At 42.5% G+C, this 26,536-nt stretch overlaps 2 protein-coding genes across 2 annotated transcripts; both read right to left on the bottom strand.

Annotated features, from left to right (window-relative positions):
- Nucleotides 1-1,535: 1,535 nt before the first annotated feature.
- On the bottom strand, nucleotides 1,536-4,210 carry phpt1 (phosphohistidine phosphatase 1). Its single transcript, XM_068752953.1, has 3 exons — nucleotides 3,367-4,210; nucleotides 1,994-2,121; nucleotides 1,536-1,910 (listed from the first exon to the last, which is right to left on the bottom strand). The coding sequence occupies exons 1-3, from the start codon at nucleotides 3,530-3,532 to the stop codon at nucleotides 1,818-1,820; spliced, it is 387 nt and encodes a 128-aa protein (XP_068609054.1). The 5' UTR covers nucleotides 3,533-4,210; the 3' UTR covers nucleotides 1,536-1,817.
- A 7,308-nt stretch (nucleotides 4,211-11,518) lies between these two features.
- On the bottom strand, nucleotides 11,519-22,143 carry entpd2b (ectonucleoside triphosphate diphosphohydrolase 2b). The gene is made up of 9 exons (XM_068752785.1): nucleotides 22,027-22,143; nucleotides 18,309-18,426; nucleotides 17,286-17,436; nucleotides 15,260-15,419; nucleotides 14,599-14,826; nucleotides 14,243-14,512; nucleotides 13,053-13,172; nucleotides 12,550-12,684; nucleotides 11,519-12,462 (listed from the first exon to the last, which is right to left on the bottom strand). Exons 1-9 carry the CDS (start codon nucleotides 22,141-22,143, stop codon nucleotides 12,247-12,249), a joined length of 1,515 nt encoding a protein of 504 aa, XP_068608886.1. The 3' UTR covers nucleotides 11,519-12,246.
- Nucleotides 22,144-26,536: the final 4,393 nt, after the last annotated feature.

Genomic DNA, 26,536 nt, shown 5'->3' with positions numbered 1-26,536 from the left:
TTGGTGGGAGCGTCATTGATCGCTGCTGGTTCATTAAAGCTGCTGTAATCTCAGTTTGTCTGCTCACGATCGTTAGAAGGTCTCCAGGTGTCTGCATAGCGGTGAGTGACTGACGTTGTGTTTCATTTTGTGTAAATCGATCACTTGTTTCCATCCTGTTTCTACTGCATTGCAATCGGTGCTGCTGTTTCCTTGCGTTTGATGCGTTCCGCTGCTTCGGTCTCACATCCACTGGTTTGATTTCCAGTTTGTCATCACTTTGAGGCATGAACTCTTGAGCAGAGGGGTGTAACACCTGTTCATAGTTTGTTCCACCTTTGTTGCATATACCCTTCGTATTTCAGTATGCTTGTGACTGACACTTTTCTTCGGCATCATAAATTTCCAACCTTGCTTCAGATGCCGCCAGTTCAGCCTCCAAATCAAGCATCTCCTTTCTTCTTCTCAATTTTGCTTCCTCTTCTTCAATAACATGCCGACCGCTTTGACTGCTTCTGCTACTTATATTCGACATGCTATCTTCAGGAGAGAGTTCATCATTGGTAAGCTGTTCATTTCCAGTATTTGTGTCCACGTCCAAAGCGCACGCCTCCACGGTTCGTATCGCAAAGCCAGATTCAGCTCAGGTGAGCGCAAAGGAAAGTAGGTCAATGAGTCACGTGATCCAGCGCAACGCTTCGATGCGTAAAAACGCGCTTAATGTTCACCAATGCGTCGGATTTAACGTGCGCACGCAATTAGGCCTTTGATGGTGGAGCGCTGCACGTACCTCCGTTGGGCGCCTTTACTGTAAATCCGAGCGATGGTCTTCAGCGCTCCGGTCCAGCTCCGGTCCAGCTCCGTAATCCACGGCGCTCCGCGGAACAGCTGACTGCTGTCCGATCCATCTTCGTGGACCACTTCCCCACGCCACAGCTCACACGATCATCCCTGGCTGTCTCCCAAAGACAGGCCTCCTGAGGCTCCAAGCTCAGTCCAATCGGGCAGGTTCTGACAGTATAATAGCCGGCCCAGTCCGCCTACTGTTAATCATTAACGATCATCATATTCATTTGGACTCACTGACCCATATTTAATAAAGACCATTAACAGTATAATAGCCGGCCCAATGCCGGGCTATGTGCTCGGTTAGACGCGCTCCAGCGGCTAAGTCGTGTTCCGTCTCTCCGTGTCCAAACAGGGAGAGTCCAGAAGCGGTTTAAGAAGGTAAAATGATCCTCATTTATTACAAAACACAACAAAAGTATCATCAATAAAACACGCGCATCTGGGCAAAACAATCCCGCCACAGCGGTCAAAACCCGCATGCCCTTCCGGGTCAACACCTGCGTACCGCCTGATTGGCCCTGCCTTATATACCGCTTTCTGGCCACAGCGCCACACCGTGCACAACACCGGAAACGCACTCCATCTGCTGCATTTGGCTTCTACAAACAGGATGCTCAGCAGCCACAGACAGGAAAACAAAGGGTAAAGTAGGCATCAGGGCACATTAATAATGAAACAAAAACTAAACTCGTTGATGCTTTGCCTCAAAAAATCCTTTATTAGGTCAAATGCACGAGGCCACGCGACTCTAAAACAAGCCCGCGAGCGATGCCATGTCGCTTTGCCAGTTGTTTATTTATAGATCCAAGGTAATCAAGAATTTGTTTTACAGCCTGAAAAACAACAGCCAAAGGGAAGGGAGTGTTTTCTCATCAGTTCATGTCGCTGCTTGTCAGGACTAGTCCTTAAGGCCGTGTTCTCACAAGTACATATACTGTGATACGAGTCTAGGAGAAGAGGGGCTCGGCAGAGGCGGGTCCAAGTCCAGTTCAGTATCCCTCATTGTCCCAGGTGACCTCATAGCCTGGATATTGAGCCTTTAGTTTCTCGGTAGCTGTGACGTGGTTTGCTCTCCCAAATCCCTGGAAATAAAAGCACATTCCTGTCTAATTAGTGGGGGAATATAAAAAAAATAATCAATACCAGTACTCTTTAGTTATCTCACTATGGAGTATCCATAAACGTGGATCTGCTTGGCCTGGGGGTCGTGTTTGATCCTCCCTCCTCCGACACACTCACAGTCCAGGAGGCCTCCCTTCTCCAGCTCCTCAGAAACCTTGTCATAGATATCGGCTGTAAAAAAAAAAAATATAAAAAATGTGACAAAGGAAAGGCATCGGACTATCATTATTCTATGTGTAAATATAATCTATAAATAAAAAGACACAGCAAGATCATTTGGATTAAGATAACACAAACTTTAGAAATTAGAGCTAAAGAAAACGTAAATGCAGCTTTGATACAGTAAACGTGTTGAACTGGCATCTGACAATAAAACTGTGTCAACGCTTTTGGTGCAAACAGCTGCTTGTGCACGTGCGCTGCCTCCACCTGCTGTTTCTGTTGAAGCTCATGGCGTGTCAGGCCATGTGCTGGGAATGAATGAACTCATGGAAGAACAAAAACACGTTCATAGACCAGCATAGGGATTTTTGTGGAGGTCGCTGAGAGGTGATCCTCTTATTAGCGGATGATATGGCCCAATTCAGCCTTTTATCATTCTCAGTGCAAGCAGGAAGTGACTGGCTAGAAGTGCTGTGAATTAAGTATTGGTTTTCTTTACATCGATTTTTAAATCTATAATTGATCTCATTTGATTACGGCTTGATTCTAGTATTAGTACAACTAACCATCATGCTAAGGCCCAATCAATGCCCTGCATTCGAGCATGTGACAGCAGCTGCTGCTGTTAAATCCTACCAACAGTGTTGGCAGCGATGTGCTAACGCTAAACTAACCCAAGTACCACAGCTGATGGTGATTGGACGACAAAAATCATTTTGTGCATGTTTCAGAAATACATGAAACTGACTTTTTAAGCTGAATGTGTTTATATTAATTAGGCTAATATATTCTATCTACATGCATGGATCCATTTGTTCTCTTCTCTTCGATTTGGAGGCTCCATCAGACCTTAAACTCCTTAAAATGACTTTAATATTTAGAATAATCTACCCTAATCCCACTCATCCCAGGGGTCGAAGGTCACGCTGCTCTACAGATACTGAATCTGTCGATGACATCACGGACCACAGATGGTGAAACGTCATTTCTCTAGTTGTCCACTCAGATTTCCACAAAGGTGGTGATGCTCAATCCGTGTTTGTGGGTGACTCAGCCTTTCCATGTTGCCATGACAACACCACCTGTTACCAGTGAACCCCTTTGCCTCAGCACGAACCATGACCGTTCATTGAGGGAGTATTTATTAATCGGTTTCATTAGACTCAGTGCATTGGCTTTGGCCAGACGCACCTAACTGTATGCTGTTTCCCACACGGCCTCACGTTGACCTTTGACATCTGCGCACTAACTCACCGTGGTACTCAGCCCAGCCGTATCCTCGCACTATATCTACCTCCGAGTCGTCTCCATCCTCTTTGCTGTGGACTCGGATCAGGACGTACTTGAACACGCCGGACGGGTCGATGTCTGCCTGCGGGATGTTGGCCATCCGCGCCGCAGCCCTCGTCTGTGTGCACATCTCCGATCGCCGCAGACAAGCGCAACAAACAAACAAGCTAGCAAATGAAAGGATGCACAACAAACAAACAAGCTAGCAGACAAAAGGATGAACAACAAACAAACAAGCTAGCAGACAAAAGGATGCACAACAAACAAACAAGCTAGCAAACGAAAGGATGAACAACAAACAAACAAGCTAGCAGACAAAAGGATGCACAACAAACAAACAAGCTAGCAGACGAAAGGATGCACAACAAACAAACAAGCTAGCAAACGAAAGGATGAACAACAAACAAACAAGCTAGCAGACGAAAGGATGCACAACAAACAAACAAGCTAGCAAACGAAAGGATGCACAACAAACAAACAAGCTAGCAGACAAAAGGATGCACAACAAACAAACAAGCTAGCAAACGAAAGGATGCACAACAAACAAACAAGCTAGCAGACAAAAGGATGAACAACAAACAAACAAGCTAGCAGACGAAAGGATGAACAACAAACAAACAAGCTAGCAGACAAAAGGATGAACAACAAACAAACAAGCTAGCAGACAAAAGGATGAACAACAAACAAACAAGCTAGCAGACGAAAGGATGAACAACAAACAAACAAGCTAGCAAACGAAAGGACGGGATTTTATCGACAGACTCCGTTTCTGCCTGCAGAGAAAACGATACTAATCCGCGGCACGAAGTCCCTTCAACGCGGAGTTTCTTTTATCGTCTGATCCAAAACGAAACGTCAACAGAGAGAATACTTCCGGTATCGTCTTCAAGATAAAATACATAAAACCAGAATAAAGGCAATAAACGGTTGAAAGACCGACTCAACATCGGGTATGTCATCGTGCTTAAACATTTTATATTCCTTCACGGATATTTTCTTGTGTTTTGTTCAATTTATTTCCACACCTAATTAGGAAAAGGTTAATAAAGTGCTTTTGTTCTGGAGGGAAAAGATTCACACTTCCATAAAGCAAAGCATTTTGGTAATTGTAGTCCAAAGAAGCCCAGGAAAGAAAATGAGTAGTTTTGTGGTTACATTTTTTTAAATATTTGAATATGTATAGGCTATTTACACTGTACATGTGATACATATTAATCCTGGTGTGTGTGTGTGTGCGTGTGTGTGTGTGTGTCAATCAATCAATCAATCAAATCTTTATTGCAGACACAGTGGTCCAATTAAAAAGCACACATAACATTTACAACGTTTACAACGTTTACACAGTAAACACAGTAATCCTACAATAACATCAGGTACCAATGACACCAAATACCTGAGTGAAACTTCACAGCACTTGGGCTTGGCTGAGTCAGTGTTCTGATGACGTCATTCCCTGATTCATGCAGCCGACATATACACCTGTATGCAGGTGCCTCAGCTGAGCATTAAGGGCGTTAACCCCGATACCACAGAACATCTCACTGGCGCTGGACCATCTTGGCTTCCTGAGAAGTATCCGCATGCAGTCATTGTACGCCACCCTCAACTTCTGCATGCTGGCCTGTTTGTACTTGATCCACAAGGGGGCAGTATAGAGTGGCGTACAAAAGGCCCTGAAGAGGGTGACTTTGACCTCTTCAGAGCAAAAACTAAATTTCTTCTTTAGCATGTTAGCCTGCGCACACAGCATCCGCCGCTGTCTATACATGTCATCATCATCTCCCAGCTGGTCATTGATGATGTTATCATCATCTCCCAGCTGGTCATTGATCATGTGATCATCATCTCCCAGCTGGTCATTGATCATGTGATCATCATCTCCCAGCTGGTCATTGATGATGTGTCCCAGATATTTAGTTCTGCTGCAGACAGACAGCACTTGCCCTGACAGATACAAGTTTGGGAAGTCCAAACCCTCATCCTCTCTGGTTCTGCAGACCATGACGGCACTCTTCTTGGCATTATACTTTACATCAAACCTGATACCATAGCCAGTGCATATGTCCAGGAGCTGCTGGAAGCCAGCACTGCTCGGTAACAATATGGCAGGTCGTCAGCACACATGAAGTGATTGATCAAGGTGTCACCAAGCACACATCCAGTGTTACAGCTGTTGAGCTGCACAGAGAGATCATGCATGTAGAAGTTAAAAAGTACCGGCGAAAGAAGCCCACCCTGGCGGACACCGTTCCCCACAGCAAAAGGAGGAGAGACCCCATTACCCCCCCTAACCTGCATGGTCTGATTTGCATACCAACATGCCAGGATTCTAAGGAGACAGTTTGGCACGCCTCTCTCCCTCAGCTTCAGGAACAGCTTCCGATGGTTCACACGGTCAAATGCCTTAGAGGCATCGATGAAGCCCACCAATACAGAGGAGTCTTTAGCCTTATACATGTCAATCACTTCTCTCAGTCCATAAATACACATGTCAGTACCATGCTTGGTTTTAAACCCAAATTGATTGTCAGTGGTGTTAAGAAAAGGACTTAAGCGAATCAATAAGATTTTTTCTAAAACCTTAGAAATTACACTAGCAAGAGCAATCGGCCGGTAGTTATCCAGGCTCCCCACCTTGCCTGTCTTATCCTTAATCACTGGCACCAGCGTAACATGCAACATGGAGTCAGGCAGCAGCCCACGCGACAATAAGCCTGTAAAACATAAGGCAAGCAGGACAGGGACCCTCGGGCTAGCATACTTTAGGTGCTCTGCAGTGATTCTGTGTGTGTGTCAAGGACCGTGTTGGATATTGTTTTAGCCCTTTTCTTGCTTTTGGCGCAATAAACTTACAATCATCTCTTAAAGCAAATGAAATTGGACTCGCTTATGACTTAGACTGAAAATGTAGCAATGGAATATTTAAGTAACACAGAATGTGGTTCAACAAAAAAGTCAACCCAAATCAAACAGGAATTTTTATTTTAGAAACTGATATAGTTATTGAATAATTTCAAAATCAGTTCAAGACATTCTAAAAAAAAAAAGTAATTAACGCATCACAACAATGTTTTTTGAAGAGATTGTTTCAAGCAGATAATCTAACTGGAATTAAGTTAAAATGAAAATTGTCAATATTATTATCATTACTAATTTCAAGTTAATTTAGGAATAGTGAATACAATCTCACACCAGAAAATCTTCCCAGAGTAAAATTATTTATTAATAATAAAATAATGATTATTTTCATATCAAACTGGTACTTTTCCCCTTTTACACATTCTAATGAAATGAACAAAAACATGAAACCAAAAATTTGACTTCACAAAATAGTCATGAAAGTCGCAATTTACTGCTGTATTGTGTCTGTTCTCTAGTTAATTGAAAATAAAATTAAATGTGAAATTTAAGTGCTCTCTGTGTTTTAATTTGGTGTTTGTATCCACATCAGACAAAGAGAGGAGGCGTTCTTTTTAGTCATTTCTCAGTCACTCCTACAATTTTAAGAGGTGAGCAATTTGAAAATTAACAGAATTCCACATACAGTCAATAGAAATAAGTAAAATACAATATAATTATCAGTCAGTGCAGTTTCTATCAAAGCAATCCTAATAAATTAAACCTCAATTTAGGGGATGTATAAAAAGGACTACACAAAATGTTAAAACCATAAATAAACAATTGCTTTTCAAGCGTTCATCTATTCCAGATAATGGTTACAGCCTCATTGATTACTGATAATCAATATTGATCGGGTCTACATCATTAAACTGTGCAGTCGAGAGCACTGGAAGTCAACGTAAACATTAGAATCATGGGCCAAATAAACAGAAACCAAAGCATTCGTCTTGCAGGTGCTAAAAGGCTTCGTTGATCTGTAGAGAACTGGGGACTGGAACCTTTTCTATTTGAGCTACTCGGATCAATCAATCAAACATTTCACGTGACTCCTTATTAAAACACAGCGTGGAGAAAAGAACGGACGGACCACACAGGAGGAAACACCGAAGAGCCCCGCAAGGCGGTACCAGGCGACCGGGGATACAGGGTTTCATGAAAACAGGACAAAGTCGGTTCTGCTGCTATGAAAACATCCCAGTGTTGCACGTAACCATGGCGACTTCGGATGCTGCCGTCCACACGGAAAATTGCCTGAGATCATTTCTGAAGTCTGGTGGCGAATGTTGCCAGGTCGGACACTCAGAGCTTTGATTTATGTTCTGGTTTATCGAAAAGCCAACCTGCTACCAAAATCCCCTCTGAAAGGAAGGAACCGTTCTCTCATCGACTCCCAGTCCAAACATCAACTCAACTTACTTCCTGACTGGTGGAATTCCTTTGCTCTGACATTAACACTGAGTAATTAGATTGTCCAGATGAGGACCACCTATCTTGGGTTGCTGTGGCAACGACACGGGCGTCGGTCGCTACGCCTCGCCCGTTCAGAAACGTAACCCCAGCGTTTCCAGCAGCACACAGCTTCGTCTCATTGCGTCCACAGACTGCCGTCTCTTAGTCATTTGTCCTGTCACTGTGGACACCTTGAAATCCAATTTGAGCAGCCAGAGACGTTCCAAACCTCAAACGGGTTACAAGCCGAATCGGCCAAAAGCAACTAACTTCTTTCTGACATTGTGGAGGTTCCATTATTCCTCCCCACTGAGTAACGACTCTCCAAATACACAGTTCACAACAAGTTTGTTTTATTTATTTTTTATTTACAAGTTTACGAAAAAATAAACAAGAGGCCCGGAAACATCGGGTTCTGACTCCGGCTTCTGTTGTGATGAACGAAGGAGCAGACGTTGAAGGTGAACAGAGCGGCTGAGCCGGCGGGTGAACACATGAACACAGCATGAACAGCAACAACACACACTCTGAGCTGCCCCAGGGGGCAACTAGTGCGCTGATGGGGTATTAGCAAAACGCCGACTGATCTCTGATCCTCTGAAGATCGGAGTCACAACGGATTTTATCCAGGACAATCTAATTACAGCCACAGACTATTTTTAGCTCTCCTTAACATCAGAGGTGCTTTTTCTTCAATTAAACACTTTATTTGTTCTTTTTTTTTTTATTCTTCGCTTCTAAAAAGCACGTCCAGGCAAACAAAATAAGGGAGTCTTGAGTCTTGTGATGGAACGACCAGAAATAATCCAGCACGAGAAAGTTATTTGGTAATAAATGTGATCGTTATGAGGGTTTAGGTTTTTTTTACAGTTATAGTGACATATATTATCTGTTTAATGTCATTTAAGGCGGCAGCTAAATGATCATTTTGTTGCTTCTTGTGTCTGAGCAGCACTTTAAAACCCAAAGAAATGCCATTAATAATGAAGCAAAGCTGAGATGTGAGGAAGTCGACAGACTATAATCAGAACTTTTGAGTTATGAACTGTTTGTCAAACGAAAGAACAAGTAATTCCGAGGTGGCACTTTGGACTTAACCCTTTAATCTGATAATAAACATTTTCAACTGAGCTCTGAAGAAATATTTCAACCTGGCATGTTCAATAGATCTGAAAGTAATAGTAATTTGCTATTTTTAGAAGAAAAAAGCGTGGGCAGATCTTCTGAAATGATTCCCACGTTGATCTAATTTAAGGCTTCTCACCTGTGTGGGTTCTCATGTGGACTGCAAAGTGACCACTATGTCTGAAATGTTTCCCACATGTTTTACAACCATAAGGCTTCTCACCTGTGTGGGTTCTCATGTGGACTGCAAAGTGACCACTATGTCTGAAATGTTTCCCACATGTTTTACAATTATAAGGCTTCTCACCTGTGTGGGTTCTCACGTGGACTGCCAAGTCACCACTATGTCTGAAATGTTTCCCACATGTTTTACAATTATAAGGCTTCTCACCTGTGTGGGTTCTCATGTGGACTGCAAAGTGACTCCTCTGTCTAAAATGTTTCCCACATGTTTTACAATCATAAGGCTTCTCATCTGTGTGGGTTCTCATGTGGACTGCAAAGTGACTCCTCTGTCTAAAACGTTTCCCACATGTTTTACAATCATAAGGCTTCTCATCTGTGTGGGTTCTCATGTGGACTGCAAAGTGACTCCTCTGTCTAAAACGTTTCCCACATGTTTTACAATCATAAGGCTTCTCACCTGTGTGGGTTCTCATGTGGACTGCAAAGTTACCACTTCCTCTAAAATGTTTCCCACATGTTTTACAATTATAAGGCTTCTCACCTGTGTGGGTTCTCATGTGTTCTATACAGTCACTATTTCTTGTGAAAGCTTTGCTGCATGTTGAGCAAACATATGGTCTCCTTTTTCCATCCTTTCTGCTGTGGGGTTGAAGTGTGGGATCACATTCAACATCCTCTCGACCTGTTTCTCTTCTGTTATCATGGCTTCCAGATGCAGGACAGCTGTTAGAGACCAGCAGCTGGTCAATGTCTGCTGCTCCTACCACAGAGGTAATAACTGGCATGAGAACTCCAGACTCTTCATCTTCATCTTCATCAGCTTTCAGGAACAGAGTCTGATCTTTGCTGTGGTCTGTTTCTCCACGAGTCGGACTCAACATGAAGGTTCCAGTCTCCTGCTTCAGTCCAAGCCGCTCTCTCTCCTGACTGGTGGGGATTTCTTCCTGCTCCTCTTTCACGCGTGGAGGCTCTGGCTCCTCTTTGACAATACTGGAGTTCATCTCCTCCTTCCAGGGCTGCTGATCCGCAGGAACCTCCTCCTCCTCCTCCTTGCAGACATGTTGCTGTGGACAATCTGGAGGACAGATTGAAGGAATTGGACGCTGCTGTGATGAAGCAAGCATGCGAGGACAAACATACATACTTATTCTGTGTGATTTCATTCCGGGTCTCCAGGTGATATCTCGCAGTCTTCGCTGATGATCGATCTTCACTCAGTTTTGTTCACTCGGTTCTTTACAGGCAATCTTTGGTCGCTTTTTAAAAAGGCATCCTGTTCAGCTGAAATACCTGCAGACGAAACAAATGATTCCCCGTTATCTTCTGCTACAGCTGATTGTACCGTTAATTTAAAATCAATCGCCTCCCTTTATTCCTCTGGAAACTTCAAATAGCAGTTCAAGAACAGGAATACCAATGCAAAAATAAATGTCATGGAAAGCAGAAATATACATAAATGTATGCAATATAACCGGAAAATACGAAATACTAATGACATCACATAAACTACTGACATCACTGTCTTTTAAACCTATTATATAAGGAATCATCTTTTGTCTAAATATAATCTTAAAGCCTAAAAGTAGAATTTGTTCTTTAAAGTGTTCATGACACAAAACTGAGATTTTTAAACATAATAGATAATAGAGAAATCCGACCCCAATGAAATATTTAAAAGTTACAAACACACACTGCGTCATCCCACTGAGAACAAAGAACCGTTCTTGTGACTAGCATTTTAGCGGACTAGCATTTATCCCACTGAAAGACATCGACCCGGATATGACGTCAGTGACAGAACGAATCTCGGCTTCGTTTTAGTGTTGGGCAAATAACACCTAGTTCTGATCAAATAAACCAATCGGAGATATACCAGATATTTAGCAGTACAATGGTGTAGTTTATATAATCGAAATTGCAAAGAATAATTGGAAAAAAAGACGCGAATAGCGCTAGCGCGAAGCTAACGGCTAAGTTCAACGTCAAATTCAATATGAATGCTAACGGAGCAGCTATCCAGTTAAGCTAGCTGTCGCCGGTTAAGCTGTGATGACGCGATCCGGCATTAAAGACGCATCACACGCAGTTCAGTAAATTTTGAACGTTAAAATATATCCCGGTTTGTAAAGAGGATCCCGGTCAAGTGTCCAAATTCCATAAACCGGTTCTTCAGTTTTGGAAAATATCGTTAACGGCTAGTTTCCGACCCACCGTCTTCAAAAACGCAGGCAGAACGAACTCGGGCGTTGTTTATAACGGAACATTCATTTCCCCAAGGACCCCTTAGCTGCCCAAGGTGCCTGATGTAAAAACACTAAATTCAGCGTTGGACAGTTACGGTACAAAACAAGCAATCATAATACACCTGTAATGGAATATTTAAGTAACACGGAATGTGGTTCAACAAAAAAGTCAACCCAAATCAAACAGGAATTTTTATTTTAGAAACTGTGATATAGTTATTCAATAATTTTAAAATCAGTTTAAAACATTCTTAAAAAAAAGTAATTAACGCATCACAACAATGTTTTTTAAGAGATTGTTTCAAGTAGATAATCTGACTGGAATTAAGAATATGAAAATGGAAATTGTCCATATTATTATTGCTAATTTCAAGTTAATTTAGGAATATTACACCAGAAAATCTTCCCAGAGTAAAATTATTTATTAATAATAAAATAATGATTATTTTCATATCAAACTGGTGCTTTTCCCCTTTTACACATTCTAATAAAATGAACAAAAAAATGAAACCAAAAATTTGTAAAAGTAAAAGTAGTGAAAGTCGCAATTTACTGCTGTATTGTGTCTGGAATAAAATGAAATGAGAAATTTAAGTGCTCTCTCTGTTTTAATTTGGTGTTTGTATCCACATCAGACAAAGAGAGGAGGCGTTCTTTTTAGTCGTTTCTCGGTCACTCCTCTCATTTTAAGAGGTGAGCAATTTGAAAATTAACAGAATTCCACATTTACTTATTTCAATAGAAATAAGTAAAATACAATATAATTATCAGTCAGTGCAGTTTCTATCAAAGCAATCCTAATAAATTAAACCTCAATTTAGGGGATGTATAAAAGGACTACACAAAATGTTAAAACCATAAATAAACATCAAATCTGCAGGAGCACAAGGTCAACACGTAAAAAAACAGTGCTTCTTTTTTCTGTGTGCATTGGCAGGCTCTAGATGGTGCCTTCACTGCCTCCTTTCTTCTTCTCTTCACAGCCTTGCAGTACGATGAAGACCAGGACCGCTGCCGGTAGGAGGACAAAGAGAAAGACAAGCGCTCCCCACACTCCAGGGGTCAGGGCCTTCTTTAGACCGGCTGTCTCTGCTGGCAGCATGTTGCTCAAAGTGAGCATGTAGCCCAGAGCCCAACCCACCGAGGCCTCCCCAGCCTGGAGGATCAGCAACAAGTTAGTTCAAATAGCTCTGTGTTAGATTATTATTATTATTTTTTTGTGAAGAAATGGTGAGGTTCTCACCTTCTTCTGGAAGGAAATGTGTGGAAACGACATCTCATCAAAGCTGTACCCTTTCAACATGAGAACATTAACAAACACAGAGGAGGCGCAGTAGTCCTGCAAACGGGACTTTTGCTCTGGAGCAAGAATCAGCATCTGCAGCAAAAAAAAGACGATTGTGTTAAAATGAATTTAAATAATTAATCTTATTTTATATTTTTATTCTGATAGTGATGTCATTCATTGTTACCACGTAATATTATTACGTTTAATGTCTTGAATGAAAATGTTCATTTATGTGTAAACCTCATTTGCCAATATAATGGGTAACAAGACAAAAAAAATTCAAATAGAATAAAAATGTATTTCAGAAATGCCTTTCGAAAACTGCTGTTCAATTTGTTTGATCACTGTTGAATAAACTGGCGATGAACCAATGAAACAGAGAATTGGCCAAGTGTCACACATGAACACACAAATAATACATTTCCAAAGGAATATAAAATAAAAAATCATAATCTCACTTGATTGAAAGACATCCTACAAACACGTTTGGCCGCTTCCTCTAACTGTGAAGGGGTGCTCACAGCGATACCGGTGATCCGCTGCAGGAAGGAGTGAATGTAGAAGAATGCAGAGAACGCCTAACGACACAGAAAGAGGGCAAAACCCAAACGTCACAATGAGAAGATTAGAAGACCACTAGAATGACAGAAAATATCTAGTGACTCTGTTTTTGTGTCTTTCACAGGACTTTTAGATCCCATCTTCTTAATTTACAGCTTGCTGTTAAAATCTGTAAACTGGCATTTCTTACTCTCCTTCCCCTTTTTTCTAAAAGAATTATGGAAAATTACTAAAACACAATATCACAAGTATAATGAACTGATATGGGATTGATAGATTATAACCATCCATCACTATTGTGATAACTATGTATAGTTAAATATTAGCTGAAAATCACAAAACCTTAGTTTTGGTTTGATAGTTTTTAACATTTTACTGTAAATACCTTCAAAAGACAATATTTTCCTTCCCCCAGAAGGTTACGTTTTTGACGGTGCCTGTCTGTTTGTTAGCAGGATTACAGAAAAGCTGCTGAATGGATCTTCCTGGAAAAAGAAATCTGAAGATGGGCCTTGGCCTAATTTAGATTTCATTAAATTTTGATAGTAATGAGGATATCTGTCTGGATACAAAAAAAAATCCAGATTTTCCCCATTTACTTACAATAGAGGCTTTAAAAAAAAGCATATCTTGTAAAATATGAATGCAATTCACTCACCAAAAATCACAGTCATGAAGGGGTCTGACATGAACTACCATGGAACATGTCTTCTGGATCTGATCCAGAATGAAGTCAGGAAAACTGGCTTTAATTTTAACATTGAAAATCCCATTTAAGGATTCAAAAAGCATTTAAAAATACACATCAACTCTGATTCACTTTCACTTTTCATGGTTGGTGTATAAAGATACCAAGAACCATTTAGAACCTTTTGATGATGATCCAGATCACCATGCGGATGGTGTAAATCCAATTATAAGGGAAATTAGCTCTTTGGCGGAGGTTTGTTTTAAATGCTATTTAAATCTATTACTTTAATTTAAGAATGAATGAAAAGCATCACTAACGCTGCTTGCACCATTTTCAAGCTAAACCTCTACGTGTGCTGCCCTCCCTCGGTCGTCATTTCCCTCCAGCTCTCCCTACCATGAAGCTGCCGGTGACGTTTGGCTGGAAGACTTTATCGAAGGAGCACCGGGAAAAGGGGCAGGATCTGAAGGAGAAGATCTCAGACACGTTGCCCAGACAGCTTTCGTACTGGCCGCTGCCTTGCACTGTCAGCGAATCCTGGGAATTGTAAGAACTGGGCGTGTACTTTGACGTGCAGGGAGAGTTGAATATGGCGTTCAGCTTTAACGTCCTACTGTGGCCCACAGGATAGCAGGGGTGAGCGACTGACCCAGAGTAACCCTGAGCCTGGCAGACAGGGAGACGAGAGAGAGATTCAAATGAACGTTTTTTTTTGTAGTTTCTCGCAGGTATACTGCATCTTCTTGGCCTACCTTCACCAAATGGGCCAGCAGTCTCTTGAGGACCTGGTCCTGCCCGTAGCACAGGAAGCTGTGTGTGTACAGGGAGTACTCATGGCCATAAAGACGGAGCTTGATCATGTCATCTTTGTCCTCTATGTTGTCCTGCGTCTCGAAGGTTATCTGAGTGGATGCCCCGCCGAAATCAAGCGCCCCCACTGTGGGCCTGCCGGGGCTGAACCAGCGCCCCACGAAACTGTACTGCAGAGATTGTTAAAGGAAACTTAGCAGGAGAAAATGTATGAAATGGAGAGGAGGAAGAGATGGAGCTGCAGTTTATTCTTCTACACAGAGATTTGGGAGGGGAGGAAGAATTCAATGGGTTAACTCAAGCTGCCTGCCATGAGAAAGACTGCTAAAGCTCAAGACGCCACTAGATGTCCTCACTGCTCCTCTAAATAAGCTTTAAAAAAGGAGAACGTCTTAAATCGCATCATTTATGAAGAAATAGATTACCGGCACCCAAAGTGCGGCAATACAAAATGTTGTCAGCGGTGCCTTTGCGGACCGTCTTCCTTCATGAAAGGACAACTGTCCTCAGTTCTCTCCGGTGCATCGGAGAAACATTCCACGGAATCAAATCTTTAGTGGCTTGAGATGAAGTAACGAGCACGCTGCCGACGGATTAAGACACCTTTATGAAGTTCTCTAAGAGATAGTTGACGGTCACCCAGCCATATGCCCCCTCCTCCTGACCGCTCAGTATGCCTGCACCCTGGTAGTTGAAGGGGTAAGACTGGATTTTGTGTCCCACTTCCTGCAAAATCTGAAGAGACTGCTCGGGGCTGGACATTCTGTTGAGGAGAAACAAAGTCTTCTCTTAGCAATGGTTTGCAGAATACACCTGCAGCAGGTAGCACTCATTCAGAGGCTGGGTGAATAACAATCAGGTGATGGTCAAATATTAGCAGATTTTATAAGCCCCACACTCGCTTTCTGCAGAAAATAGCTTCATGTTTGACCACTCGGGTTCCTTCACATGACACGGAACTTAAATTAGATGGAGGACAACAATCTGTAACCATGACTACATGCTCCAGATGATTTCCACCTCCCACAGACTGCACTGTGTCTGCACAGTCCCATTATCCGACTCTATATTCACCAGATTGCTTATCCGAATAAGATCTTAAGAATCAACAACAAGCTCCCTGCATGGCTAATTAGTGTACTTTACATTAAAGCTACTATTTACCTTTCATGTAACATTTCTAAATAGACTGGAGAACTTTAAGCAGGAGGGCAATCCAGAGAGGCAACATTTTACAGTGGTTTGTTCATTCCATCGGCTGGAGGGTTCGACTGCAGTCTCACATTTAATAAAGTAAGCTTGAGTATCTGACAGCCTAATATCTTAACACGCACCATGTAAAAGATCTCCCTTTTTTATCTGTATCTTTTCATTTCCATGCTTACAAGTGGAACATAGACTCCACATGATGAGGGTTTCTGAGACACACATTAAAAACTGTCTTTTGATATTTGGGAAATGCGCTGTCAGTGCTCATATAAGTGACCGACAGGCCTGTACGTTGCACATATTAATTGCCTTCGTAATTTATTGTAATTTATGTAATCTATTGTCATTCATTGTCATTTTGCATCAGTGGTGTAATTTATTTTAGATTAATTGTTAGTTTGCATCGGCGGTGTAAAATTATTTTATTTTTCTAATGTTACTTTGCATCAATTGAGTTGTTGAATCTTGGTTTTATTTTTATTTGTATTGTTAATTGTGGATGATTTATGTACGAAGGACTTTCAACGGAAACAAGACCGCAAGGGCTTTTTTGAAATGCTCCTCTTAGACAGGATGTTTGACTGTACTTGTACTGTAATACATGCTACTGTGTGACTGTACTTGTACCTTAACATTCTATCTAATAAATATATTCATATTCATATTCAAAGTTTCCTCCAACTGTCAGCAGGCATGCAGAATGTACGGTACTCATATGATGCAAAACATTTCATTGGTGTAACACCCATAAAGATCTGGTAGGAAATGTTTTTTATTAACTGTCAATCAGGAAGAGTAAAAACAAAGAATCAACTGGACTTGTTCAAGTTTGATTGAAGACCTTAAGTTCTGAGACACTGGTACAAAGAAAGGGCCGAAACCACCAAGGCAATAAGACTCCCCAGGAGTATTAGCATCCGCCTTATGAAAGCAAATGACTCCACTGAAGTCATTAAAACTTTACTAATGAATCGTCAGGAGTCATCAGTGTTCCCAAGGTGAAGAGTCATTGTTGGAACTGGTCTAGGGGACGACCTCTAAAGAGACATGGACATATTGGGGGAGGACATGAGGGTGGCTGGTGTTGGGGAGGACGATGCAAAGGACAGGGCTAGAGGATGACCCAGGAGAAGAGACATGGACGTAGTGAGGGAGGACATGAGAGTGGCTGGTGTTGGGGAGGACGATGCAAAGGACAGGGTGAAGCGGAGAAGGTTGATTGGCCTCACGGGACAAGCCGAAAGTACAATAGCAGTAGTAGTAGTAGTTTCTTTACATAGTTTTCTTCATTTTATCTTTCCTCAGCTGTGTTTCTCATGCTTGTTTGCATACTGTAGGGTTAGTCATAGGCCCGTCCCAGACTTTATCAGAGGTGAGGCTCTGCATGTGATACACAGACATACACAAACAGTTGACTCACTCCAGCAGCCTCATGCCAGCCGTGGCTCCCAGGTACACCGGCGTAAGCCGGTGTCTCTCTTTAGGGACATTCTGCACCGCCCGGTCGAGACATGCCTCTAAGCTCTGCCCCGCACCTCCCTGTTGGCCCGCATAGCTGGAGATCCCACCTCCTGGGGAACAGGATGAAAACAATCAGATGTCTTACGACACTGTGGACTTGTTTAGTCTTGCTCCAGCATTGGAACAAACGTCATTAGCTACATCCTAATGCAAAAACGACCACACCCATAATACCAGAGTTCCCTCACTATGTGAAAAAACACAGTGGACAAATAAATATGTGATGCTTTTTTTTAATATGTGTGAAAGATCAACCTGAAGAACAATTTATTATCCCTTATCCATCCTTAGCCAGCATAATAAATCTAATTAAAAAAAATGAGGCAAACAAGAATCGATACAAATATTCAGGATTTTAATTATGATATTAATATGATAAGGAAATCCTTCTGTTCAGATGGTTAAAGGTTCACCTGCATTCTGAATACAGGATATAGAGTTCCTGCTGTTTTGCAGATGATGTCATCATCAGATTCACAGCAGCTACGCAGCTAATATGGGATGGAAGCGTGTCTAACATCTGAACCCAAACAACTGTGATGTAACTGTTGTTCATGAAAGGATAACAAACACTGAATGACTACCTTAATTGTTTAGGATTTTATGCTATTTTATGCTATTTGTAACAATGTAATAAAAGTTACCAATGTTGCTGATGTTGATACAGCATGGTACAACAAAATTCAAAGCATTGCATGTCCTCTGTTTGATGCTCATGATGTAGAAAGAAAGCCATTATTATTAAGATGCATCAGTTAGAAATCAGCTAAATCTGTCCTCCGTGAAGAAAGTAAAGATTAAGATGTGCTCTTATTGTCATTATGTTTCACACTTTTTACACCGCAAAAGTCACATTAAAATTCCATTCAGAAATTCCATTATTTACCATTCATGGTTTCATGGAAAAGGCATACACACTCACCTTTAACATGACATTCACTGTGCTGGGTGACCACGCCGGTTCCATTTTGCTTGTCTGCCAGCCACTTGTATATGTATAGAGCTGTGTGTGAGGATCCAGCGTCCAAGACAATGCCGTACTACAGTGAGTGAAAGACAGAAAGAACCGGGAAACAAGAAGGTAAAAATAGGTTAAAAAAAGTTGGTGAAAAAAACAAAACACCAGCTACTCTCATGTCCTCCCTCACTACGTCCATGTATCTTCTCCTGGGACGTCCTCTAGCCCTGTCCTCTAGCCCTGTCCTTTGTATCGTCCTCCCCAACACCAGCCACTCTAACCTTCTCTGTCCCTCTTATTGTCTCATTTCTAATCCTGTCCAACCTGGTCACTCCCAAGGAGAACCTCAGCATCTTCATCTCCTCCACCTCTAGCTCCGCCTCCTGTCTTTTCCTCAAAGCCACTGTCTCTAAGCCGTCCATCATGGCTGTCCTCACCACTGTCCTCACCACTGTCTCTCAGCTGTCCATCATGGCTGTCCTCACCACTGTCTTGTAGACCTGTCCCTTCGTCCTATCACAGAGCACACCTGATACTTTCCTCCACCCGTTCCAGCCTGCACACGATTCTGTTAGTCTATCCATCAACAACAAAAAGGGGCTCAGAGCTGATCCCTGGTGCATCCCACCTCCACATTAACCTCGCCTGTCACTCCTACAGCACACTTCACTCCTGCCGTACTTAGTCATAGGTGTCTTTCACTGCTCTGACTTCCACATGCAGTACCAGTTTCTCCCGAGGCACCCTGTCATAGGCGTTCTCTAGATCAGTGTTTCCCAACCACTGGTGCCGCAGCACATTGGTTTGCCGTGAGAGGTTATCAGGCGTGCCGTGAAAAATCCCCATTTTCACCTGATTGGTCCAAAAATTATTTATTCAATGCAAATAATGTGTCTCGACAGCGGCAGTGAAAAGCAATGGATAAATGAATATTATTTTATATCAATCTGGACCCTATATTCTTGAAGAACATTCTGATCCAGATGAAGGCCCAAGTATGAGTAGTGGTCAGAAGAACGTAAAAAAGGTGCGCTCAAGACAATGCAATGAAAGTTATATTGTCCTCCCTCCACTCTTGTAGGTCACCCTATGTTCTAGTCTATTCTGGAAATAAGTGTTAACTACTGCCATCTCCATCCTTTTAGCAAAGTCCACCATCTCTTCTTCATCTCCTCTATTTCCTTCACCAACACGCCCATTGAGGTCTGCTCCAATCAGGACTCTCTCTCTGCTAGGATGCTCTGAAGCACTTCATCCAAGAGTCCAGAACTTCTCCTCCTCTAACTCACCTCCTACCTGTGGAGCGTAAGAACTTCTCCTTCTCCTCCAACTCGCCTCCTACCTGTGGAGCGTAAGAACTTCTCCTCCTCCTCTAACTCACCTCCTACCTGTGGAGCGTAAGAACTTCTCCTCCTCCTCTAACTCACCTCCTACCTGTGGAGCGTAAGAACTTCTCCTCCTCCTCTAACTCACCTCCTACCTGTGGAGCGTAAGAACTTCTCCTTCTCCTCTAACTCACCTCCTACCTGTGGAGCGTAAGAACTTCTCCTTCTCCTCTAACTCACCTCCTACCTGTGGAGCGTAAGAACTTCTCCTTCTCCTCTAACTCACCTCCTACCTGTGGAGCGTAAGAACTTCTCCTCCTCCTCTAACTCACCTCCTACCTGTGGAGCGTAAGAACTTCTCCTCCTCCTCTAACTCACCTCCTACCTGTGGAGCGTAAGAACTTCTCCTTCTCCTCTAACTCACCTCCTACCTGTGGAGCGTAAGAACTTCTCCTTCTCCTCTAACTCACCTCCTACCTGTGGAGCGTAAGAACTTCTCCTTCTCCTCTAACTCACCTCCTACCTGTGGAGCGCACCCACTAACAATATTCAGAATGACACCCTCAATCTCCAGCTTCAAACTCATCAGCCTCTCCGACACTCGATTCTCCTCTAGAACACTCTGCACCAACTCCTCCTCCTCCTCCATTCCTCTTTCCTCTCCTCTATTACAAACAACTTGAATCCTGCTCCTCAGCTTCTAGCCTTGCTTCCTGTCCTCCTGGTCTCCTGGACACACAGCACGTCCACCTTCCTCCTCATCATCATGTCCACCAGCTCTCTAGTTTCCCCCTCATTCATTTCTACAACGAACCTAACCCTCTTGTCTTCCAACCTCCTCTTAAAATATAATCACAAGGGGGCATAGCAACTTTTCTATCTTTACTCTGCACACTGCATTAAAAATATCCTTTATTCACTCAGAATGAAGTATTTCCTGGTTGAAGTACATGATGCAGACTCAGCTGACTATCATGTTTGCAGACACAGTCGCTATGACTACAGTTCATTGCAACACGAGGGAGCTAAAATCCATCCGCGATGACGTCAGGGTCTTGGTTGTTACGGTCGACTGGCTGTGGCCTAAGACACTGTGAGAGTGTAGAAATCCAACCATCCACGAAGCCACCGACTCTCTCACACACACACACACACACATCAATGTCCAGAAAGCGAAACACATGCATAAGATCATCCCTCCTCCCGCAGGCATTTTGCACACAGTACTTCTCCAGACGGTGTTTTGGGTGACCGGTAACATCGTGGGGAAATGTGTTGTGACTCATAACATTTTCTCATTACTGCTGTGCAGTCGCTTGTAAGAACTCGCTCCAACAGATACCAGAAATATAGAGAGGAGCTCTAACGATCTGCGTTGTGCTTTCAATCCCTCAAAAAAACGAGGTGAACTGTTGCACTTGTCTCCCTGGAAAATGTAGAAAAAAACACCCTTTTGTGTCCTTTTGCCACTGAGAGAAAGGGAAGCTGCGCTGCAGCAAGAAGGAACCATGGGATATGTAGCCGGTTACACAAAGACGAGGGAGCATTTGGAACAGAAGTGGAGCTGACCTGTGCAGCAGCTCTGAATGCTCAAACAGCATTTTCTTTATTCGGAGTTCCTTCTTTCTTTCTTTTGCAATGATTAGATATAATAAGAATATGACAAAATTTTGGGGACAATTAGTTTTGCCAACAGTATAATATACATTTTCATAATAGCGTTTTAAATCATACTTTTTGGTATACCCTGGGGGGTGACAAGGAGAGAAGAATTTCATTCATGGCCTTGTAATTAGTATATTGTGCAAACAACATTATCATTCTCCCAATTTATTATCGCAGATATTTTACCACTTTGATGGGAGGTTTTGACGTTAGAAGAAGATGATAAAGGCATTTATGATTTCCACTATCCTTTTATAAACTGCATGTTATAAGCATCTGCAGCATTAGCATATTTTTTTTAACAGCAAAACTGTATCGGGTTCAAGCGACTCCACAGGTTGTGTAGTTCAAAATGAATCTTACAACTGCAGAGATGCTTCAGTTGTTGCACGCTGGGTAATTGACAGCGTTGTAATGTTTTGTGTATAAACTAAATAAAATCAACATGTGTCGAATATAGAGCAGCCTATGATTTTATTTAATTATAATTTTCCATTTGGAATCATTACTTTTGCAAGATTGACAAATCTAACATAAGCAAAATAAAGATTTGATATTTCTTTCTCATTTAAATATTGTCAGTCCTAATATTGTTAGACAGCTAATGAAAACAGAAGGAGACTAAACTTCTATCTGATCGTCTCTCATCGCAGAGACGGAACGCCTTTCTGTCTGCGCGGAGGAGCCCTTACCATGAACCCGGGAGCCTGCTGAACGTCCTCCGTGGGGACGGTGAGGAGCAGGATGGAAACCAGGCCGAACACCAGCAGCCCGATGGGGACGACGGAATGAGAGAAGCGCGGAGCCATGAGGAGGACAAAGGGAGACGCGCAGCGCAGCGCAGCTCCGCTCCGCTCCACTCAGCTCCACTCAGCTCCACTCCACTCCGCGCGCGTCGCGACGTCTCGACTCTGGCGCAGGCTTCCCGCTGACCGGGAGATCGCTCGGCCCGCCCGTGGTTTACGCTTCACCTACTGCCTCCCTCCTGTTTTACATTTCTCTCCAGCTGCGGAGCTTGCCCCGGATTCGTGTTCCTTCCTCCTCCGAGCGCCTGAAACGTTCCTCCTCGTTCATGATGAATGGAAGCAGCTCCATGGCGACCGGCGCCGGGAAGGCAAACATGTTTTAATGATGGCCAGACTTGGCAGAGAAGTTGCTGCTCTTTCACACTCTTGGCTTGTTTAGATCAGGGCAAGCGGCAGAGCCGCAGAGGGACGATTTATTTATTTATGTAATATTATTATCACCGAGGAAACAAGGTGTGGCTGAAACTGGCAGAGGTCCAGGTCGTACTGTTGGACTGGATGTCTTCACATGTTGTTGTTGTCCAATGTGATTATTTGCATATGAATAGGTGCAGCTTAAAACCTGACATGCAAATATATCCTCATTTGAAAGTCTAAGTTCAGCAAGGAAAGACACTTTCACGACAGGCCCAATACGTTCAAAGGTTCGGGGTCACCCGGACAACGGAAGGTCAGCTCCACAGCTTCTCTCAGCAGCTAAGCTGTTTTCAGATGTGCTAACATGATCGCAGGGTTTCCTCATCATCCATTGCAGCGAGAATAGTCGTTTACTACATTAGCAATGAATAGAGAGTATTTCTGATTGGTTTAAAGTTATCATTGAAAAAAAAACAGTGCTTTTCTTTCAAAAATAAGGACATTTCTAATGCTTTATCCGTTTTTTTCAGTTTTTGTTTTATTTTATTTTACACGTTTTCAAGTATTTGTTATATGAGATATCAGAACTGATATTCTGATATGTATAACGAGCTTCCATGTCAATGACATTTGTTTTAGTATCCTGTAATATGACAGCATGTTGCTGACAATATCACTTCATTCCATTTGAATCCAGTCTATGGAAGACCTGAGATGTATTTGTTGATCTGCTTGATTGGATCCTGCACACACACACTGTTCACACTGCACAAAAAATACGGATCAAATACGGATCTAGATCTCCTGATGGACCTGCAGCCAATAAGCTGCACCATAATTACAGCAAGCATGAAGCAGCTAAAGGAGGAGGCACCCTAACAGACACTCAGGCTGATCCATCCAGGCGAGGGCAAGCTCTTTCGGGCTCTGCCTCCTGGTGTCGCCATCCGGGACACGCCGCATAATTCAAATATAAACTGCTGTTAACATCTTCATGGAAGACCAATCAGCAGTCAGTGTCATTAACCTGCCTGACTCAGGGCAGAGGCTCGGTGGCCCAGAACAAATGTCTCACCTGACAACACGCTTCAAGCCGCCTCTGCTCCTGGGATGGCGTTAATTACCAATGATAAAATTAATGATGGCACTCCCAGTACGATGAAAGATGACGCTGACTGTGACATTGGCTGCACTGGTCCCACTGGGGCAAACACTGGCACTGAGAGCATCGAGAGAGTTGTTAAAAATACATTTTTAACTGTACTAGAAATATAAACCTCTTTATTTGGACTGGACCTGCAACATGAATCAATCTTTGATCTGTTGTGAAGCAGAGCCAGCGAACATGCCGTGCTAGCATGTGTTCTGCAGCTCACCCTGCTTTATAATCTAGTTGAGTCTAAATGGGATTAGGACCTGAATTACCAACTGATTAGGTCGAACAAAGAAGACTAGAGTATGTCTGATATAAAATTAGCCCTTGCTTCACTGCAAATAATGCATGTGTATAAATATGTATATAAGCAACGTCAACTTCCTGGATTCAAGCACGGTTCTTCAACTATCGCTTTCATTATATGATGTGCTGGGTTTCTCCCTTAAGGTTTTTCTTTGCATCAAACCTTCATGTAAATGAACACAGCTAAAAATTACATTTAGTTAATATTAGTCAGCATTTGCTTTCAGAAACATTCACCAGACACGTGTAACGGAGTAAATATGGATGCAGTTAAATCCTGCATAAAAGGGGATTTATTTATTTTCTAGTAATGTATTTGTCTTGTTTCCCTTTTTATAATTACACACGTTTTTTATTTCATTTGTTATAATGTACATCTCGGGGTGTTTATGATTTGGAGTATTTTGTCCCTCCTGGCTTGCCGTCCTATGGTTTTGGCCCATTTCCTGCTTCCCCTCCCCCAGCACTTCATTCGAACACGCTGGACGGAGCAGTACAAGATCCCGAGATGAACGAATGTATTTCTTTTGTATAAATCCAGTAAAAAGACGACAGAACCAGCCGTGTGTGGACCTGCAATTCTGTTACACAACACAACGCAGAGGCAGAGAGACAACCGTAACACACGCACCTCATCCCTCCGGAGGTGTGCACGTGTCCGACTTCTGGATTTAAACCCTGTTTTAGCTTCTCAGGAAAATATTTGTGACTGAGCTGTTTAAATGTTGCATTAGCTAAAGCCGCATCAGCATAGCTTTTGCTTAACCAAAGTTTACCTCCCCCCCCCATACCGTTTAAATGAGATTTTCTTTGTTCCTTTCACATTGCTCCCCTCAACTTCCATCATTGCCCATTCCAAACAGATTCAGCAACTTCTTCCTTTTATCAGGCTCTTCAGTCTCAACAGAGTTATCAGCCACCACCACCACCACCTAAAGGGTCTGACCTCCAAGCAGATATGCATCATCTGCTCAGGTCAGATGCCATTATCAGTATCTCAGTGAAGAGTCTAAGTTCAAAATACCTTGAGACAATATAACACGAGCGCCACAAATCCAAGGATTTGATGGTTTTTATTTTTCATGATATTAAATTGAGTGCATTCTGATCTTTGACTGTTTAACATATCAGTCAGGAAATTGCAATTTACACCCCCCCCCCACACACACACCTTTTAGTAATTAGACGATAAACAGATCAAAAACAAAACATCCTGTTCGATGACAATATTAACAAATGTTAGGTGCAGACCTACCTAAGTTTATCTGATTTACAGTTGTATAAACAATCAATATCTTGACTGGAAAAGGTAAGAAAGCCAAGTGATTCACCCATGGAGGGGTTTGTGTGTGTGTGTGTGTGTGACGATACGTTTAAACATTCCCAGCTGCAGTGCAATCTCTTCAGGCCTAACTGAACTAGTTATTTATTTACAGGCGGTTCAGTGCTCGGCAACAGCAGGCATCCAAAGAACAAGCCAGATCACTGATAAGAACGTGTGAGCATGCACAGGCTGGAAAGAGAACATGATCAGAATCAAAAGCTCAAGTTTAGAAAGCAAATTGTTTGGTGCGAGCGATAACTTCCCTTCTTACATCTTTGACTGTTTTCCATTTAGCGAAAAAATGAAGAAGAAGAAAAACAGATTTGTGAACCTCTTAAAATTGAGTTTGGCAAATATCTCTGACTGACGTTATTATTCTAAATAAATCAATAGCTTTTGTGGGTAGAGTTTGGGATAAAGTGTTATGCGGTGTCAGACACCAGCGAGGGTATTTTAACAGCAGTGGTTTCTCATGCCCAGAAAATGGGAAACGGCCTGTTTTTCACACTTAACCAAGAAACTGCACGCAAGCTCACACGCTGAGCTACGCTTTCAATCCACTCGGGGTTCCTTCATGTGAAAGTTCAGCGGTGCTGCGCAGGGGGGAACTTTTATATGAAAGAGCGAGTGCTGGTTGGGTGAAAAAACGTGGCCCTTTGATGCAACCCCTTGCAGACTGGAAATGAGAAAGACTGCTGCCAGCGGGAGAGAGGAAGCGAGAAAGAAGTCCCCGAGGGCAGCGTGGCGTACAGCCGAGTGCGTCAGAGATACCTGGCATCCTTACACAGAGGCTTCATCACAATGATATCATATCTATACATATATTCACCTGCTTATCCACTCTTGCAAGGGATTTTCTTCTGACTAGGAAAAAAAAAGCATGCATTGTTGGATTAGTAGAAAATGAAAAGAGAAAACACAGAATCTCGAGCCCTCATCCATGTACATAAAGCTCTTTTTCATACATAAGTGCACACATGCTTCCTTTAACTTAATGGTGGACAACCCACCCCCCCTATCATTGGTACCAACATTAGTGCTTCCAAATGACACAAATATTAGCGGCGAGCCTTACAGGTGTAGCTAAAAACAGGAAACACCATTGAAGCTGACAGTAGTTCTTGCATTGCGGTATTTGTTGCAAAGAAAAACTAAATGTTGCTATGGCAACCAAGCCCTAAATGCAAGTGATATGTTAAGTAGGGTATTTGCGCCAAACGGGTTGATCTATTTATCTAATAAAAGTGAACCTGGCT

The sequence above is a fragment of the Brachionichthys hirsutus genome, chromosome 19 (assembly GCF_040956055.1).
Source record: "Brachionichthys hirsutus isolate HB-005 chromosome 19, CSIRO-AGI_Bhir_v1, whole genome shotgun sequence".
NCBI classification, from domain to species: Eukaryota; Metazoa; Chordata; class Actinopteri; order Lophiiformes; family Brachionichthyidae; genus Brachionichthys; species Brachionichthys hirsutus.
This window is presented reverse-complemented; position numbering and strand designations above follow the sequence as displayed.